This window comes from Leptodactylus fuscus, chromosome 5 (genome assembly GCF_031893055.1).
Source record: "Leptodactylus fuscus isolate aLepFus1 chromosome 5, aLepFus1.hap2, whole genome shotgun sequence".
NCBI lineage: Eukaryota > Metazoa > Chordata > Amphibia > Anura > Leptodactylidae > Leptodactylus > Leptodactylus fuscus.
Genome location: NC_134269.1, coordinates 28,869,093 through 28,888,647, shown reverse-complemented (window position 1 = coordinate 28,888,647; position 19,555 = coordinate 28,869,093). Strand labels below are relative to the sequence as shown.

Sequence of the window (19,555 nt, the reverse complement as noted above, 5' to 3'; positions counted from 1 at the left end):
CACAATATAGTATATCATTATAGTATATCATTATATCTCACAGACAGTGTACACAATATAGTATATCATTATATCATCTTGCAGACAGTGTACACAATATAGTATATCATTATATCTGACAGACAGTGTATATAATATAGTATATCATATCACAGACAGTGTATATAATACACTATAGTATATCATATCACAGTGTGCCAGTCATTGTCATCCCCCAGATATTAGACTTGCAGCAATTAAAGGGGATGTCCAATTTAGAAAACCCACAGTGTTAGGGAATTGTGGGTTAATAAAGGGGCTTTTGTATTCGGGATCCTCATCTCTTTCCCGGAGTGGACAGTGGTTATATAACAATCGTCTCTCTCTGGAGGACCTGTCCTGTCCAGAATAGTATAGACAATGCAATGTTTTGAATGGATTCTCTGTACTACCTACTTTCTCCTCCGGGGGCACTGCAGGTAAACTGAACAGTTATTGTTATTCCACACGGATTACGTTGCGAGAAGCAGAGAACCCCTTTAAAGATTAATTTGATGTTTTCATCAATCTCTAAGCAGGCCTCATGCTCAGCGACACCTCTTGGACCCTTGCTACTCTTTATTTGTAATCTTGCATTAATGCCAGATTATGAGACCTCCTTTACAGTGGCGTAACGAAAGTCTTGTGGCCCCCAGTACAATCTTTTATCTGGGGCCCCCTACTTCATCCCTATAGCAAATTCGACTATGACTATGACTTCACCCTCTTCAACCCCTCCAATTACACCCCTGACCCTGAATTATCAGTCAGACGTATCAAAGTCTTGCAAGTTTTATTCTGCCTTGATTATCTGCCCATTCTGCGTCCTGGACTAGCAGATGACAGATTAGAGGAATTTTCCAGTAATAACATTTGTTTCATTGCAAAAAAAAAAAAAATGCTGAAAGTTTTGTTTTAGCAACAACATGGGTCATGGGTCACCCCCGGTTCTGTACAGTCTTGGCAGCCCGGCCCTGGTACAGATCAGAATTGGCCTCCTATTATTGGCACCGTTAATGACATTAATTATTCCCTTTCAGATTGGCGCGGTGCCAGTGACGCGCGTCAGCATGTGATAGCGGATCTCGCTGACAGCTTTCTTAACCCCAAACTTGCCGGATCGCTCACCCCCTCTTAATAATAGGTTTGTGCCATGTGCGACTTACGTCATGAGGTTGTTTAACCCCTCCATGGCTGCAGTGGCAGGTTAGCGCTTCCTTGGCGCCCTCAGCTCCTGGTCATTGGCTGTACCTGTGGGTTTGATAACTCGTTACGGCTACTTTTAATACTATTGGGTGCTTGTTCCGTGCCCCCACTTTCCCTATCTCTCGGTCTTGCCTCCCCTCTCTTCTCTCACCTCCCTCATTCTCCAGCACTCTCTCTCTCTGTATTTGCTGTTACCCTCCTACTCACTATTTTCCTGCTCTCTCTCTCTTCCTCGCCCCTATTCTTCCTCTCATTCCTTCGCACTCTCATTCCTCAGTGAGGTAACTGCACATTTCCAAGGTATGTCACATTTCCACCTGCGTTATCTTAAGATCTGTCTATGGCAACCACATTGATGCCTTGCTGGATGTGCCATGCTCTATGCCAAGGGGCAGGGGGTAGCCTCTATCATTCTTCTCTTCCTCTGGTGGCTGCACCTTGCGCCTGAACTTTTTGCACTTCTGCAATACTCTGCAAGGGGTGACTTTCTTTGGTTCTGCATAACTATATTCTCTGCATGCTATGCAATGCTCTGCAGCCCCCGAGAACAGACGCAGCACGGGTGCTGAGTTGGCACACAATGCGAGATCATCTGCACAGTCGTGACGCTCTGTCATATTGTCCTTTGACGTTGCATTGTTGTGTATGTAACCTGGAGAAATTGTGCGATGATCTGCGACGTAGTGGTGTGCGCAACGCTCTGCAGCGTAACAGTGTGTGAGTTTAGTCGCCAGTGACTATTCTGCATCTACAAATGTGATTTAGAGAAGCGGCGCGATGCTCTGTAGGTGTTGTTATGTAAGATAATGATCTGCAGAGTGTGAGATGCTCTGCACAGCATGTGATTTACTGCACAGCCGGTGACGCACTAGACGGTGAGGTAATTTTCTGACAGGAGTTCAGGTCGGTGTTAAGTTGAGCAGGTCCCCAGAGATGCTCTGCACAGATTTAATCTGGCGATATACGCAGAGGATTTGGAATTTGCAATGAATTACATTGGGATTACAGATTTGGAAGAATTGAGGGACCACTACTACACTGTGGGGGGGGGGGGGGGGTAAAGGTGCAGAGCATCACTCTGGAAATGTATGGACCACTAGACAAAATCTAGGCCAGTTGTGAGTGTTGTATACGTGTGGGTGGCTTGTGATCAGTGATGGAGAGAGATTAGTGTATAACACCCTCCTACTGACTATACAGCTATCAGAGAGGCAAGAAAGATGGAGCTGTCACATATCAGCACAGGGGTAGTGAGGTATGTAATATATATAGTACTACATATGTGTTCCATCAAGTCACATGTGTCCGTGCCATATGCATGTGCTCCTCGTGTCAGTCTACGTTCACCATCACACCCTGGGTCTGAACCATTGTCAGTAATAAATGACATGAAATAGATAATAGAATTGAATGTATATGTATTGTGCCATAGAATAGTATACAAACTACAAAGCAGAATAAGTTTTCTGTTTCCTAGTGGTAGGAAGTGGTACTGCACTTTCTAATCACAGAATGGAATGTGTAGGCATGAATTTTTAACAAAAAGTTCTGTGTTATGGGTCATTGTAGTCTGGAAAGAGACATTATAGAGTTTTTCAACTGGATAAATGAGGGAAAAGATCCAGATTGGAAGGTATATATGTTGTGTCATAGAATAGTATACAAACTACAAAGACAGTAACCCCTGAACTGGCAGAGAGTGTTCCTCATTGATGCCTTGTACCCCAGAAAACTGGCGTACACAGAAGGTCTGCCCCAACAAGTTTTTTTTTTTTGTTTCCTAGTGGTAGGTAGTGGTATTGCACGCGCCATCTCCTCTTCATATAGGATGTGTAGACATGACTTTTTGGCAGATAGTTTCTTGCTATTACCAGAGGCATCATAGTGTTTTTCTACTGGATAAATTTTTTATTTCACATATTTGTGAAGAAAGATAGCCACTATATGATGTACAAATTGTACAGCGCTGCGGAATATGTTGGCGCTATATAAATAAAAAAATTTTTTATTATTATTATTATTATTATGATGTGATAGAAGGTTGTACAATACTAGTAAATCATTGCAGCTTCCTACCCACACCTGTCTATGGATAGCTTTTGGTATTTACATGAATGGGGCTGGGCTGCAGTACCACACGTGACCTGAGGACAGGTGTGGTGCTGTTTCTCAATGAAAGTAGTTATGTTTTTGTAATCTATTACATCCCTCCCTTATAAACATTGACAGGAATAAAGTGATGAGATATATGAGGCGTTGCTGGGGTCCTACCTGGTGCCTATCTATGACATGGAGGATACCCATTGCCCATTTTACTTAATTCACCTTTACGTCTGTTTTTATTATGAATTTATTAATAAATATAAATTGATTTACTATTATTACTTGCGGTGCCATTATAGGATTGTGAGCTCTCTTAGATAAAAGGGTTGTTGTGTGTTAGTTATAGGGGATTTGGATTATTGAGGTATGGTAATCAGAGGCCGATGCAGGCCGGGGTGGGGTCACCTTCACAACCTGATGAGTTGTACTAGTCATCTACCCCAGTCTCTGACCGTTGAGACCAGTCAGTATTGTAGAGGGACCAGGTATGTCAGTTGGTCCTCACTAGGGACTGCTGAGACCAGTCAGTGTTGTAGAGGGACCAGGTACAACAATGGGTCCACACTAGGGACCGCTGAGACCAGTCAGTGTTGTAGAAGGACCAGGTACATCAATGGGTCCTCACTAGGGACCACTGAGACCAGTCAGTGTTGTAGAAGGACCAGATACATCAATGGGTCCTCACTAGGGACCACTGCAACCAGTCAGCGTAGGAGAGAGACCAGATATGTCAATGGGTCCTCACTAGGGACCACAGAGACCAGTCACTGTTGTAAAGGGACCAGGTATGTCAACGGGTCCTCACTAGAGACCGCTGAGGCCAGTGATTGGTCTCAGTCATCATGTCCGCCTGCCGGAAGGGGAAAGGGGACTGAGACTGGACAATGGGTTTCCGGGGATATGCGAGCATGGTCTTCTCTTCTTACACCCACTCTGACTGTCCCTGAGTTTGCTCTGAATGCTGGACATCTCCTTTAAGACTGGTGGATGAAATGCCAGTCCCTACGTGGACCCAAAGGACAGAGACCCTAGTGTGAATGTAGTGTAACAGAGAGTGTACAGTATAGCAATAGGGATCTCCTATGACTGTGTTAGTATGTACGGTATATCTACATGGTCACCGGGGTGTAGCAATAGCGGGTGCAAAGGTTGAAGCTTCATCTAAGCCCTTTAGCTTGTGACCCTCCAAGTTCCCCTTTACCACATAAGACGTCTCCAGTATGGGGCCTGATGGCCACCTATTTAGAAAAATAAACTCTGTTTTTTAAGTTCAACCTTTTTCTATACAGGTCAGTCATGGAGCCCCCTCTTACCGCCCCACATGGTATCCAAATCAGTGACATCACCTGCGACTCCTTCCGTGTGTCCTGGGAGATGCCGCCCTATGATGCCAGGCGTGTTACCCACTACTTCATAGATCTGAATAAGACAGGAGGGCAGAAGGAGAACAAGTTCAAGCACCGGGTAAGCCGCGCCATACCTCACTGCCTTGTCAAATACAGTATTGTGCAAAAGTTTTAGGCAGAGGTGGGAAAAAGGCTGCAGAGTAAGAATGCTTTCAGAAATAGAAGGGTTAATAGTTTATTTTTGTTGATTAACAAAATGGAAAGTGAATGAAGAAAAGAGAAATCTAAATCCCATCAATATTTGCCCCTTGGAGGAGGAGTCCTGGAAGTGATGATGCAGCCCCTACAAATATAGCCCTGATCTTAACATCATCCAGTCTGTCTGGGATAAGATGAAGAGCCAGACGGATTGCAGCAAGCCGACATCCACAGAAGATCTGGGCTTAGTTCTCCAAGATGGCGGGAACAATCTCCCTGCCCAGTTCCTTCAAAAACTGTCTGCAAGTACCGAGAAGAACTGATGGAAGGCAAAGGGCAAAGGTCACACCAAATATTGATGGGATTTATATTTTTCTTTTGTTCAATCACTTCATACCTCCCAACTTTTGAACAACAGAAAGAGGGACAAAATGAGCGCTGTGCGCTCTCTGGCAAATTTAGCTCCGCCCACTGTTATGTTGACTCCGCCCATTCTCAATCATTTTTCATGTCCCCCGACACAATATAATCCTCCTATAGTCACCCATACATTATATGTCTCCACATTGTAATGTCCCCCTTCCAACTTCCCCACAGTATTAAGTCCCTCTCCTGGTGCCCCAGTTTAAACATTAAACGGGGGGCAACTAGAAGCAGACATTAAACCGTAGGGGTAGCTCCCATGGTTTAATGCCCTCTCCAGTTGTAATCCAGTTTAAGTGCCCCCTTTATCTGCTCCATTTCATGTCCCCTCCTCCATCTCTGCCCCCCGGTTTCATTTCCCCCCCTCAATTTCTCTCTAAATTTCAAATCCCCTTTCATCTGCCCCCAGTTTCATGTCCCCCCCCTCCATCTCTGCCCCCAGTATAATGACAAACACACACAGACAGACAGACACACAGACGGACGGACACACACACACTCACTCTCTCTCTCTCTCCATCCTGCATTTCACATCCCCCTTCCCCCTCCCTTCTCAGTACCTTACACGGATCTTTTCATCTCTTCACTGCACGGGACACTGACACGCCCACCTAGTCACGTGACCGTGTGATGTCACACAAGGTTCTTGAACCATAGTCGAGCATTCCTCCGATCACCGCAGCCTCTAATCTGTTATAAGAGCAGGCGGTGATCGGAGGAATGATTGATCAGTAAATCATTAAAGGGACATAGCTGGACATGTAGGGAGCTGCGCGGGACAGCGGGACAGGAGTAGGAAAGCGTGAGTGTCCCGCTGAAATCGGGACGGTTGTGAAGCATGTCACTTCATTTTGTTAATTGACAAAAATAAACTATTAACCCTTCTATTTCTGAAAGCATTCTTACTTTGCAGCTTTTTTTTGTACACCTGCCTAAATTTTTTGTACATTTCATGTCTGCTTTATTGTGGCTATACTGTACAATGAAACATGTCGATATTCTATCTACTCTCACTAAGGATGTGCCAACCAAACTAGTGGCCAAAGCCGTGGTGCTACCCATGACAGTACGGGGCCACTGGTTCCTGAGCCCACGGACAGAGTATACATTGGCTGTACAGACTGCAATGAAGCGTAGTGATGGCGAATACACTGTGTCCGGCTGGAGTGAGACACTTCGCTTCTGTACAGGAGGTGAGACATTCATGGAAATCTGTAATGGGACCCCCTACCATGTGCCTTTAAGGATAGTTATATATTTTATGTGGCGGAATGGACCTTTGGGCCTACTCAGGGTCCTAGGCCTAGTTGTAAATGCTACCGCTACACCCCTTATAGTGACACCCCTCTTGTCAGAGCTCCTCAAAATAAGCTGACGACAGGGTATCCGGCTGTTGGGACCCTCCAGTGTAATTTTTTTGATGGGATGTGAATACAGTACTGAACATGTACAACTGTACATACAGTACTGAACTACACTATACAGACATGGCAACACAACAAGGTTTTTTCAGGAAAAAAATAAAATTTGTGCAGCGTCTTCAAGATCCATTGTGCATTTAGAGTGACTTTTCAGGACACGCTACTGTGTATTTGTACCCGCACAAGAAGCAACACTATTTTTGGGCATTGAATGAAATATATTTGCAGTTTTCCCATGCGCAGGTAGTTTGCAGTTTTCTCTGAGCTGGTGGGTGGAGAATAAAATACTTGGGCTGTGATAGAAACTTCCTATTTAGCTTCAGCATCAACCTATAGCTTTTGCCTCCATCAACTTCTGCGCACTTCTCTACCATTACTACACATAGACTTTTATTTGCAATCTGATACATTAGACCTACACTCCGTCTTGAGATGGATAGAAAAGAGATTTCAGAGATTTCAATGTAGCAGGGAGAGGGAGAAGAGTTAAACAAAGCGATAAGAGGAGAAAGAAGCATTATTCTTATATTCACCTGTATTATTGATAAAATAATGACCATTTAACGTGTACCTCCACTTATAAAACTACTTTTCATAAATTAATAATTCAGGTGAATACAAGAAATTTTGTAATATATCTTATTAAGGAAATCTATTTCCTTCTCCACTTACCAGACTGAGTTACTTTTTTTTTTTTTTACACAGAAGTCTATGGAGGGAAGGGCTTCTGGAAAGGACACACTAGATGCAGCTGCTACCCTGTCATTGGGGGAGAACTCTTCTGACAGGCTTCAAGATAGGACTTTACTACAGTACATCATGAGGCAATAAATCAATTACCGTAACAGCTTCCCCCATATACTTCTGTATGTGAGCTGGATATGGATACAGACTCTATGTAAACAAACAGTCTTAGTGAAGATGAGGAACAGAAGAGCAGCCTTAGGCCCCTTGCACACTACTATTGTAATCCGGGTCCAGCTCGTTCACTGGCGGTGCTTCTAAGGCCCCATTCATTCAATGAATTTGGGCCACGAAAGCATGGCTGCAAAACTGGACAGGAATAGAATCTATCCTGAGTTTTACGGCCCTGACTGTTGTCCTGCACACAGATCTGTGTAATACAGACATCAATGGGTCGTGTGCAAGGGGCTCTTCTCTTTCTCATTTTCACTCAGACTGTTTGTTTATATAGAGTCTGTATCCATATCCAACTCACATACAGAAGTCTATGGATAAGGAAACAGATTCTCATTAAGATATATTACATAGCTTCTTATACTCACGTTAGTCTATGATAACATGATAAAGTTGACCGGATCCATAAGAGAGGAGTTGTGCTCTGCCGGACAGGGCAGCCCCTGTGACAACAACAAACATGTGAGGGGCAGCATGGTGGCTCAGTGGTTAGCACTGCAGCCTTGCAGTGCTGGAGTCCTCGGTTCGAATCCTGCCAAGGACAAACCATCTGGAAGGAGATTGTATGTTCTCCCCATGTTTGCGTGGATTTCTTCCCATACTCCAAAAACATACTGATAGGGAGAAATGTACATTGCGAGCCTTATATGGCTGTTGATGGATCTGGAATTCCTATTATGGCACTGTCTCTACTTGCCTCAGTAGTACATAAGGACTTGAACGATTAAGATAGCAGTGCTAGGAAGACAAACACTGTAATATACAGCAAACAGTCCTGTCTCTTTAAGAGCAGGGACTCATGGGGACAGACCCTTTAAACTTAAGGATGGCATGACTATCCCCAGCAATGAGATGGGGAAGACAATTCCCCTCCAGTGTCCACCTATGTGATACATGGACGGCAGGGTCCACTGGAGCGAGAGCTTCTCAGTTCTACATATGGGGTCCCAAACGATGTTTTTAAGCTCAGCCGTAACTAGAATTTTGCTGTGACTTGTCAATTTGAGATATGTTGAGTACAATTATTTACCGGTTTCAGTTTAGTAGGTTTACATTTGCCTTTAATAACCCTGGCACAAAAATGTATGGGGTTCTCCAATCCTAGAAGGGTACCTTGATAATAAGCGGACCACAAAGTGTCCTCCATTCTGGGTTTCCAGCGATCAGCTGTATCTTGTGTTGAAATCTTGTAGTAATTGTTCCCTGTAGCGCCACCACAGGAGAAATGAAGTATTACATGGTAGCTATTCACATTAGTGGGTTGTCTGTATAGTGCAGGATTGGGAAAGTCCTCCAGAGTGAGAGACACTCTTTGTAACAGCTCTCCACTCTGGTCAAGAGATGAGGATCCTAAGGAAAGCCCCCCCATATTACCCCCAGATGCGAGAAGTAATATTCAAGACTTGTGACTCTTCCTTACAGATTACGCCATTGAGCAGGTCAAACAGCTGCAAGAGAAAGCTGAAGGGATCGCAGGTCGTATGTTGTCACTCCAGGTCTTCTACAGGAACCAGACGGCAGAATATTTCCAGCATGTCAGGTGAGTGGTATTAATTTTGGTAAGTGCCCCCCCCCCCCCCCCAACGATTTCAGCCATACAGGGTTGTGCAAAAATTTTAGTCAGATGTAGAAATAATTCTGCAGAGTAGGAATGCTTTCAGAAATAGAAGGATTAGTTATAGAGATGAGCAAGTACTGTTCGGATCAGCCGATCTGAACAGCACGCTCCATAGAAATGAATGGATGCACCTGGTACTTCCGCTTTGACGGCGGCCGGCCGCTTAACCCCCCGCGTGCTGGCTACGTCCATTCATTTCTATGTGAGCGTGCTGTTCGGATCGGCTGATCCAAACAGTACTCGCTCATCTCTAATTAGTTAGTGTCATCTAGGAGGTAAGCAGGCCGAGGGTGGGAAGTTTGCTGGGGTTACAATTTGCAGCATCCCCTGCCTAAAACTTTTGCACACCATTGAATGCTATGCTTGTTACTATATCGTATTATACACTGGATCTGGGGTTACCAATTCACTAGAAATTACGCAAAGGGGGTACCCCCACTGAAAAAAAGATAAAACATAACCTTTATTAATTATCTAAACTTTAAAGCTTCTGAGCACAGAACTCAGCCACTACAAAGTTGATCTGGGGCTTGTATTACAAGTGTGTCTTTTACCTGACCAATCCTTTGCTAGTAAAACACATTATTCCGTAATCATTGGTCAGCCTCTATGAAGTATCGGGACCCACCATCAGGGTCCCGAGAACTGCGGTTTTGACCGCACACCGCTATATCATCTAGGGTGTATAGGTAGCCAAGCCTTGAACGACAGGCAGGTTATTTTGACAAGTCTCCTGATGATTCTAAATAGATGAAACGCGTAGAGACAAAGTATGGAATGAAGTTCAGATTGACTGTACCAATAGATACACTGTGGTTCGCAATTGAAGTAAACAGAGAGCAGGGAAGCTCTTGATGACTAATGAGCTTAAGCTTTAATCTATATTCAGTGACCACAGTTTGACTACCTACAGACTTAAGTGTGTTATCAGATGTGGGCTGTGCTTGTGTGTGGACACAATGTAGCACCTGTGACGTGTAGTATCTATGACTAACACCTACGAACAATAGGGACACTTAAACTATTGTATATTTATCTGGAGTTATTTAGTGGAGACTCACTATCATTTAGTAAACAGCCTGGAACAACAACTAATTGTCCCAAACCACGTGGTATAGCACATAAAAGATACTGAGTGCTGAGTGACCATAATCTCAATCTGATTGTCACAGGTGAGATAATAAAGGAAACACACTCTGCAAAGATTACGGAATAATGTGTTTTATTAGCAAAGGATTGGTCAGGTAAAAGACACACTTGTAATACAAGCCCCAGATCAACTTTGTAGTGGCTGAGTTCTGTGCTCAGAAGTTTTAAAGTTTAGATAATTAATAAAGGTTATGTTTTATCTTTTTTTCAGTGGGGGTACCCCCTTTGCGTAATTTCTTGTTACTATATCGGCCACGTTCTTATAAAGCCCCCAGATTTGAGTTCACAGTAAGGTTTTAAGATGTTGACCCCTACCCACTGACCCCCACTTACCAACACAAGCTTTTGCTCCTTGTGCCTTTTCTGACTACTCTCTCCGCAGGCGCCCCCTAGATTTGTCAGACAGGATTCTGTAGGACATGCTGTCAGAGGAGACACAGCAGAAGGTGTTGTGCTGTCTCCAGGATCAGTGTACTCTTCCCAGGGATCTCCTGTTATCTCCAAGACATTTTGGGAGAGCAGGCAACTCGGATGTAACTAAATTGCAATACCCCAGTCAGCCCATGAACAAAAGTGGCGCTGTTAAAAATTAAAGGACATCATGGGAGCTATCTAGTGCTACAAAACACACAGAGCATTGCCAGTTTTGGGGCAAGATGGTGTGTCCATTGTTAATTAATTCCAATAATCAGCACTTTTTAGGTTCATATGACCACATTGAGGAACAGGGGCATTGGGGAAGGGTATATTAAGGACCCCCAAATTTATGTGGCGTGCTGTGAATTGGACATGGCATAGACTTTCTGTCTTTCATAGACCTGACCTTTTTCCCCTTTATGTGTCTTTTGGACAGGGACAAGTGGGGAGGGCTTATGCTCCCATCCTTAAAAGACCAGAGCGGCAGCCATGGGTCACCCATCAGTGGCACCCTCCATGGTGTGTTTTTCAGCTGCAACACAGAATTCAACACAGGCTTGCCCCCACACGACTCGCCCTATGGAAGATGGAGGGTAACAATCCCAGCCAGGCATCTGTTTAACGAAAACACCCACCTGTACTTTGCCGACTTCTACTGTATGTACAGTGCCTACCACTATGTTGTCCTAGTGCTGGCTCCACGAGGGTCTCAAGGCGACGCTTTCTGCAGTGCCCGTTTGCCACTGCTGGACCCACAAAACAATCCCTTTCTGACCCGGGGGGAGCAGGGAGGATACTGGCATGCGCAAGATCTTATACTAGAGATCTTCTACACTGAACCAGTGCCAATGGGCATGGGACAACTGTCGGAGATCAAAGGGCATCAGTTGATGAGTCTTTCTACGGCCAATGCCAAAAAAGATCCCAGCTGTAAGGTGTGCAACATCTTTGGTGGGCGCTAGGGTGTAGTGTGTCAGCAGTATTCGTTGCGTTAAAGGGATTTGTTTGTGCGGCTTATGGTGTTGAAAGTGTAACTAGTGCATTTCCAAAACCAGTCCCCACAGGACACCTTGTTTATCCAACCTACGTACATACTGACCTAAGCGTTGGGAAGGTAGAAGAAAGGTTCAGTATCTGGAGTTTTTCCTGCGGGATGTCCTAAAATTGGGGCACTGTAAGCAGCAGTCCGAAAAGGGATGAAGGTTCTGGGCGCTGACAACCTCATGAATGCTTCCTATAAATCCTACGATCACGATGTCCATCCCATTACTACTACTAAGTGGACATGGCAGGACTTCCTGGTTGTAGGATAAGGTGGACCTCTCCACTTTTTTCCATAACATACCTTACAGATATCTATAAAATGACAAAAAATTGCAGTACCAGATTTTTTGCACTTGACCCCATACTCTAAAAATACCCCCATTATGAGATGGGGTCAATGGAGGACATGTGCTGCGCTTTATATAAGCGCCGTTTATGGTCACTTACTTTGGAACAGTGAATTATGGCAGTAGGAACCATGGGTACACATTGGGCATCGCGTATCAAGAAGTGTTAATGAAATATGCCCATTGGGGTTGAGCGTTCACCTTGTAAATGAGAGCCAAGCTCTGACCATAGTGGGGGGAAAAAGACTACTACTACTGAAGCTGCCCATACACAAGGGGTACAAGTTGTCCGAAATGGAAGATCCATATTGGTCAACCATCATTTAAAATTTTATTAAAACTTTATTTATCCCCTAGCTGTAGGATTCTATTTGGTGGGGGTTATACTGAGACCTCCACCAATCCCGAGAATGGGTATTTCTTAAGTTTCCAAGTGAAGTAGTGAACACAGAATGGGCACCCCTGGGATTGATGGAATCCCGAAAATCTAACACTCTTCCATCTCCAGCGATACCCCTGCTCCATTCATTTAAATGGGACTGATGGAATACCCAAAATACAACATATATTTGCAGTTTTCCCATGTGCAGGCTGTCTCTGTAGGTGGCAGTTTTCCCTGAGCTGGTGGGTGGAGAATAAAATACTTGGGCTGTGATAGAAACTTCCTATTTCACTTCAGCATCAACCTAAAGCTTTCCATCAACTCCTGCGCACTTATCTATCTTAAGTTCTCATAGACTTTTACGTATAATCTGTGTGACCTGGAGTCTGTCTTGAGCTAGACAGCAGAGATTTCAGAGTGAATGTCAGTGTAGCAGGGAGGAGGGGAGAAGTTTAACAATCTGGAAAGGAGAAAGAAGCATTTTTCTTATATTCAGTTGTATTATTGATGTAAATTTAGTTAAAATAACAATGACCCAGCGAAATGAAAGGCGCCGGGGTGCTCATTCTGTGTCCAGGAGTATAACATCCCTCTTCTCAGGAGTGGTTGGACCCCGATCTGCAATTCATCCCCTACCCTATGGACAGGGGATAAATTATTATCGTGGTATACCCCCTTTTGCAATGGCTGTCAAAAATCTAAACCATCGGGATGGAAAACTTCATCCGTATTCATCTACCAATTTCAACAGGTTCAGGAACCATCTAATATACCTGGGGGCTCCAGACACCCCCTTGACAGGAGATACAGATGGGGCAGGTGGATTTTATCTGCTCAATCCTTTCATTTTTGGGGAGATAACGGTAAGCTTCCCATATCACCGACAACCATCTACGGCCCATTGAGCCCAGTGGACCTCATTGACTATATGGGCCTGTTGTTTTACACAAAAAACAATGATTGTGCAAAGGGGTCTCCAACACAGACGTGAACAATATGGGGGGCTTTTGTCTGTGATGTTATTGTTGGGATCAACCCTTGGACAATGGATCGACCACATGTGGCGAGACCTATAGTGTATGGCTATAGACAATCTGATAAGTGAGGCCCATGGTTGTATCTCAGGGAAGATATTGTATAAGGACCCCTATAACCGAACGAGACCCCTATGAGCCATATAGTGAATGCAGTCTGAGTTCACTTATAAATCTGTGTGGCGGTCAAAGAGTCCTCCATGATAACGCGATATTCCCGGATCTCACATATGGCGCATCCTCCAACCTCGTAGTAGTTAGGCCCCTCCTCTGATCATGCACTTTTAGAGTCCACATCGCTGTGCATGGTTACGGTGTTGTTACGTCGGCTGTACTATTGTACCGTATACCTGGAATTTCTTTGTAATTTTGGACATACATTTTATCATTTATTGGACAAGGATATTCTGTATTTCTATTAAAACTCAGTGTATGAAAATGATGGACGTCATTGTCATTTTTTTTAATGTTATTTTTTTGCAGTTATTTATTCTATTTTAACATTTATTTCCATACAGTGATCTCCTATAAAATAGGGTAGAAGGTATGTAAATGATTACCGGTGTGGTCTGGCCACTAGAGGGTGTAACAGTACTGCCCTATAAAGAAAATGCTCACAGAGGCTACTTTTGGGTAGTGTACCTCTTGATCATTGACTACTAGACTTGCCTCCAGGAACACAGATTTTCGGAGGGGGGTGCATTAACGGACTGGGAGAAGCAGGATGGTCATACCGACAAAATGACCACCATCTTGGCCGTTCTGACTTATCTGTTAGGAGACAGTGAGAGCAGTGGCTACGCGAGTGCATGTACATGTGTTGAACAAGCTCTGGACGGCCCTGTAGTATTACTTCCTCCAGCGACAAGCACAAGCAGGTCCCATAATTTCCTTGTCCACCATCCAGACAATAGGTAGCCCCTTCATTATACACCCCCGTCTCTACCCAGACCATTTCTAGACACTTAGTAGAAGCAAATTTGGTGTCATAGTATGGAGGCTTCGTGGTGAACACTTCAGTCCTGTCTTTGCTGTGACACAACACACTGCCCCCTGCTGGAGGGATGATCTAGGGAACCATCAGATACAACAGTCGGTCACCTCTAGTACTGATACGAGGGCTGCTAACAGTTCAGCGATATATATAAAAACACAGTAAATACCGTAATCCGCATCTCTCACCCTGGTAGAGCTGGCATGTGTATGTATTACATAGACAATGCATTGATTTCTGTACCCAACATGTAATGCTCCATTTACCCTGTGGAGGTGCTGTAGGGCAGGAATTTACCAGAATTTCAAGCTATTATGTCCAACCAAGAACAGTTAGGAAATACTAGACCCTACTGCCTTAGCAAGGTGGAGAGTGGTAGCAGGAACCAGCAAACAGCAGAGGGTGCCATTTTCCATTTTGATCTCAGCTATGCTCAATGTACATCCCTATAAAAGGCAATGCTACATACAAAAGTTTTCTTTTTCTTTTTTTTTTTTTTTTTTTAACATACAGGATATTTTGGATCTATATAAATCACAGCTATTAGCCTGGAACCACTTCTGTCTTTGGGTTAAAAAACTGCGTCAAAACATGCATGTGTGTTTCCAGCCATGAGTCATGTGCACGTGTTTTTGCAGCCATGAGATGTAGTGTGTTTCCAGCCATGAGACATGTGCATGTATGTTTGCAGCCATGAGATGTGTGCACGTGTATTCGCAGCCACGAGTCCTGTGCGCATGTGTTTTCCGGCTTGAGACATGTGCACGTGTGTTTGCAGCCATGTGTCATGTGCACATGTGTTTGCAGCCATGTGTCATGTGCACGTTTGCAGCCATGTGTCATGTGAACATGTGTTTGCAGCTGCCATGTATCATGTGCACGTGTGTTTGCAGCCATGTTTCATGTGCACGTGTGTTTGCAGCCATGTGTACGTGTGTTTGCAGCCATGTGTCATGTGCACGTGTGTTTGCAGCCATGTGTCATGTGAACGTGTGTTTGCAGCCATGTTTCATGTGCATATGTGTTTGCAGCCATGTGTCATGTGCACATGTGTTTGCAGCCATGTGTCATGTGCACATGTGTTTGCAGCCATGTGTCATGTGAACATGTGTTTGCAGCCATGTATCGTGCACGTGTTTGCAGCTGACATGTATCATGTGCACGTGTGTTTGCAGCCATGTGTCATGTGCACGTTTGCAGCCATGTGTCATGTGAACGTGTGTTTGCAGCCATGTATCATGTGCACGTGTGTTTGCAGCCATGTGTCATGTGCACGTGTGTTTGCAGCCATGTGTCATGTGAACGTGTGTTTGCAGCCATGTTTCATGTGCACATGTGTTTGCAGCCATGTGTCATGTGCACATGTTTGCAGCCATGTGTCATGTGAACATGTGTTTGCAGCCATGTATCGTGCACGTGTTTGCAGCTGACATGTATCATGTGCACATGTGTTTGCAGCCATGTGTCATGTGCACGTTTGCAGCCATGTGTCATGTGAACATGTGTTTGCAGCTGCCATGTATCATGTGCACGTGTGTTTGCAGCCATGTTTCATGTGCACGTGTGTTTGCAGCCATGTGTCATGTGCACGTGTGTTTGCAGCCATGTGTACGTGTGTTTGCAGCCATGTGTCATGTGCACGTGTGTTTGCAGCCATGTGTCATGTGAACGTGTGTTTGCAGCCATGTGTCATGTGCACATGTTTGCAGCCATGTGTCATGTGAACATGTGTTTGCAGCCATGTATCGTCCACGTGTTTGCAGCTGACATGTATCATGTGCACGTGTGTTTGCAGCCATGTGTCATGTGCACGTTTGCAGCCATGTGTCATGTGCACATGTTTGCAGCCATGTGTCATGTGAACATGTGTTTGCAGCCATGTATCGTGCACGTGTTTGCAGCTGACATGTATCATGTGCACGTGTGTTTGCAGCCATGTGTCATGTGCACATGTTTGCAACCATGTGTCATGTGCACATGTTTGCAGCCATGTGTCATGTGAACGTGTGTTTGCAGCCATGTATCATGTGCACGTGTGTTTGCAGCCATGTGTCATGTGCACGTGTGTTTGCAGCCATGTGTCATGTGAACGTGTGTTTGCAGCCATGTATCATGTGCACGTGTGTTTGCAGCCATGTGTCATGTGCACGTGTGTTTGCAGCCATGTGTCATGTGCACGTGTGTTTGCAGCCATGTGTCATGTGCACATGTTTGCAGCTGCCATGTATCATGTGCACGTGTGTTTGCAGCCATGTTTCATGTGCACGTGTGTTTGCAGCCATGTGTACGTGTGTTTGCAGTCATGTGCACGTGTGTTTGCAGCCATGTGTCATGTGCACGTGTGTTTGCAGCCATGTGTCATGTGAACGTGTGTTTGCAGCCATGTATCATGTGCACGTGTGTTTGCAGCCATGTGTCATGTGCACGTGTGTTTGCAGCCATGTGTCATGTGCACGTGTGTTTGCAGCCATGTGTCATGTGCACGTGTGTTTGCAGCCATGCGTCATATGGACTTGGGAAAGGATGAATTACAGAATGACAACATGAATGCAGCAATACGCCATCAATAAAAGCCAGACGGGCTACCCCTGCTCCGTGGGGGCCACTACAGAAGTGTCACGCCACATGCTATACTACTAGTCGAGTAGGAGGCGCTGTGAATGGATTAGGAGTATCATGGCAACGACTAATAAAACAGCAATCTGGTTAATACGCCGAAGTGAAATACCAAACGTGTGGCCCGATGCACTCTCGTACTACACCGCCTATGGCCGTTGTTGTTTCCATGGCCACCAGTTACTCGTGTCCTGGCGTGACACATCGAGAACAATACTTCATACTTAAGTCTATAGGAAGTGTTATTGTGTATGTGCAGCTGCTGGAAAAATACACAGTCAGCCTTAGCAGACATGTAATGTCGGGATATGTTGTGTCCACCATAGCAGGACCCACCCTCCAATCTGGCACATAAAGGGGTCCTAACTGGAGGAACCCTTCCCTCTATGAAGTCCATAGGCAGCCATATACACAGGTTCACGTCATGAGACATTCCCTTTAATAGTTCGCGAGTACTATTCGAAACGGCCATTTCGAACAGCACGCACCCATAGGAATGAATGGAAGCGGCCAGCACGCGGACTTTGCCGGCGGTCGGCCGCTTAACCCCCTGGGTGCCGGCTGCGTCCATTCATTCCTATGGGTGCGTGCTACTCGATACAGAACTTTCGAATAGTACTCGCTCATCTCTAATAAAATGTCATGCGATGCTCTTCCCTTAAAGGGAGTGTCACCAAAACCTAGTATATTAACCCAACCCTGCAGATAGAATACCGCCACCTGAATCAAATTGGATTTTCCGCTTCAAAATCGTTTTTTGTCAACACGCAAATTAGCTTTTTGGAGCAACAACGGCAGTGTCGCTTGCTTTTTTGCAGCAATGATAATATATGTTGACAAAAACAGAAATATTATCAGAACATACCATCTGATTCAGGTGTCCCTAACCCTATCTGCGGGGTTAGGTTGGTATGCTGGGATCTGGTAACAGACTCCCTTACACTAGGTTCACTCCCGAGTTTGGGTTTCCATTCTTCAGGTCCACTTAGGGACCCAAAAAACTGAAACCCAATCCACTTAAAAAGCGGTTACCCACAGACCCCAAACTATAATAGGTCCGCCAAGTTTATGCCTGAAAAATGTATGTCTTTCTCTGTTATTCTTTACCTGTCCTTTGAGACATTCCTCCATAAGAGTAGGATGAATGATAATATCATTCACCCCTCTGTCGGAGAGCCAGTACCTAACCCCTTAAGGATGCGGAATAATTCAATGTTAAAGGGGTATTCCCATGACGCTTGTTCACTAACCTGCAGGCTGTTGTGCTCTATTCACTTCCTGCTTTTCTCGGCACATTGGTGGGCGGGGTTTCAATTGCACGGGATTGGTTGTAAATGAATTACCACAGTGTGAAGCTGATGTAGCAGAGCTGGATTGGAGTCAGTTTGCATTACATACAGAGGTAATGGACTCCCTATCTCAGCCCTTATCAGCCAAATTCAATTAAACCGACTGATAAGAGCTCAGAAATCCTGGAGCTCTCACCTCCCCTATCTGAGAAGCTCCGCTACTTATCAGACACAAACAGCTCAGAGCTGCAGCTACAGCACTTGACAAATGAGCAGATAATCCCAAGGGTCATAGAAACGGAGTGTAAACAATGAAGTAAATAAATTAAAGATAGCGGCCAAACAAAGCAGTTTTCATAAAGCAATGCATTTAGGAAAAGTCTTAAATCCACATAAACTAGCAGTATAGATAGGATGCTTGTGATGGGACAACCCCTTTAATGCTCGGTGACTTTTTTTCACATTTTCCTGCCAAATTTTCTAATATTCCTAACTAGAGATGAGCGAACACTGTTCGGATCAGCCAATCCGAACAGCACGCACCCATAGAAATGAATGGAAGCACCTGTGACGCCAGCCGGCCGCCGGTAAAGTCAGCGTCACATGTGCTTCCATTCATTTCTATGGGAGCGTGCTGTTCAGATTGGCTGATCCGAACAGTGTTCGCTCATCTCTATTCCTAACATTTTAATTTTTTTGTCCGCAAAACTACATGAGGGCTTATTCTTTGCGTGATGAGTTGCAATTTAATTTGCCACCACGTGATATAACAGCATTCTATCAGAACTTTTTTGCATGTTGTTTTTATAGCATTAACTCTGCATTAAACATGGCCGCTTGGTCCGGCAGATCATTACGATAACAGCGATATCATATTTATTTTGGTTTTACAAAAATCTCACTTTTTGAAAATGTACGATTTTCATAGGGTTACCGTATTCTGACTCCTATAACTTTTTTACCGTTTTGTTGATGGAGATATGACAGGGCTCCTTATTTGTGGGTCAATTTGTACTTTCTATTGGTACCAAT

General features: G+C 44.6%; 1 protein-coding gene across 1 annotated transcript; it reads left to right on the top strand.

Annotated features, from left to right (window-relative positions):
• Window positions 1-1,412: 1,412 nt before the first annotated feature.
• On the top strand, window positions 1,413-12,536 carry PHYHIP (phytanoyl-CoA 2-hydroxylase interacting protein). The gene is made up of 5 exons (XM_075272696.1): window positions 1,413-1,524; window positions 4,617-4,791; window positions 6,313-6,487; window positions 9,056-9,173; window positions 11,254-12,536. Exons 2-5 carry the CDS (start codon window positions 4,624-4,626, stop codon window positions 11,777-11,779), a joined length of 987 nt encoding a protein of 328 aa, XP_075128797.1. The 5' UTR covers window positions 1,413-1,524; window positions 4,617-4,623; the 3' UTR covers window positions 11,780-12,536.
• The last annotated feature ends 7,019 nt before the right edge of the window (window positions 12,537-19,555 follow it).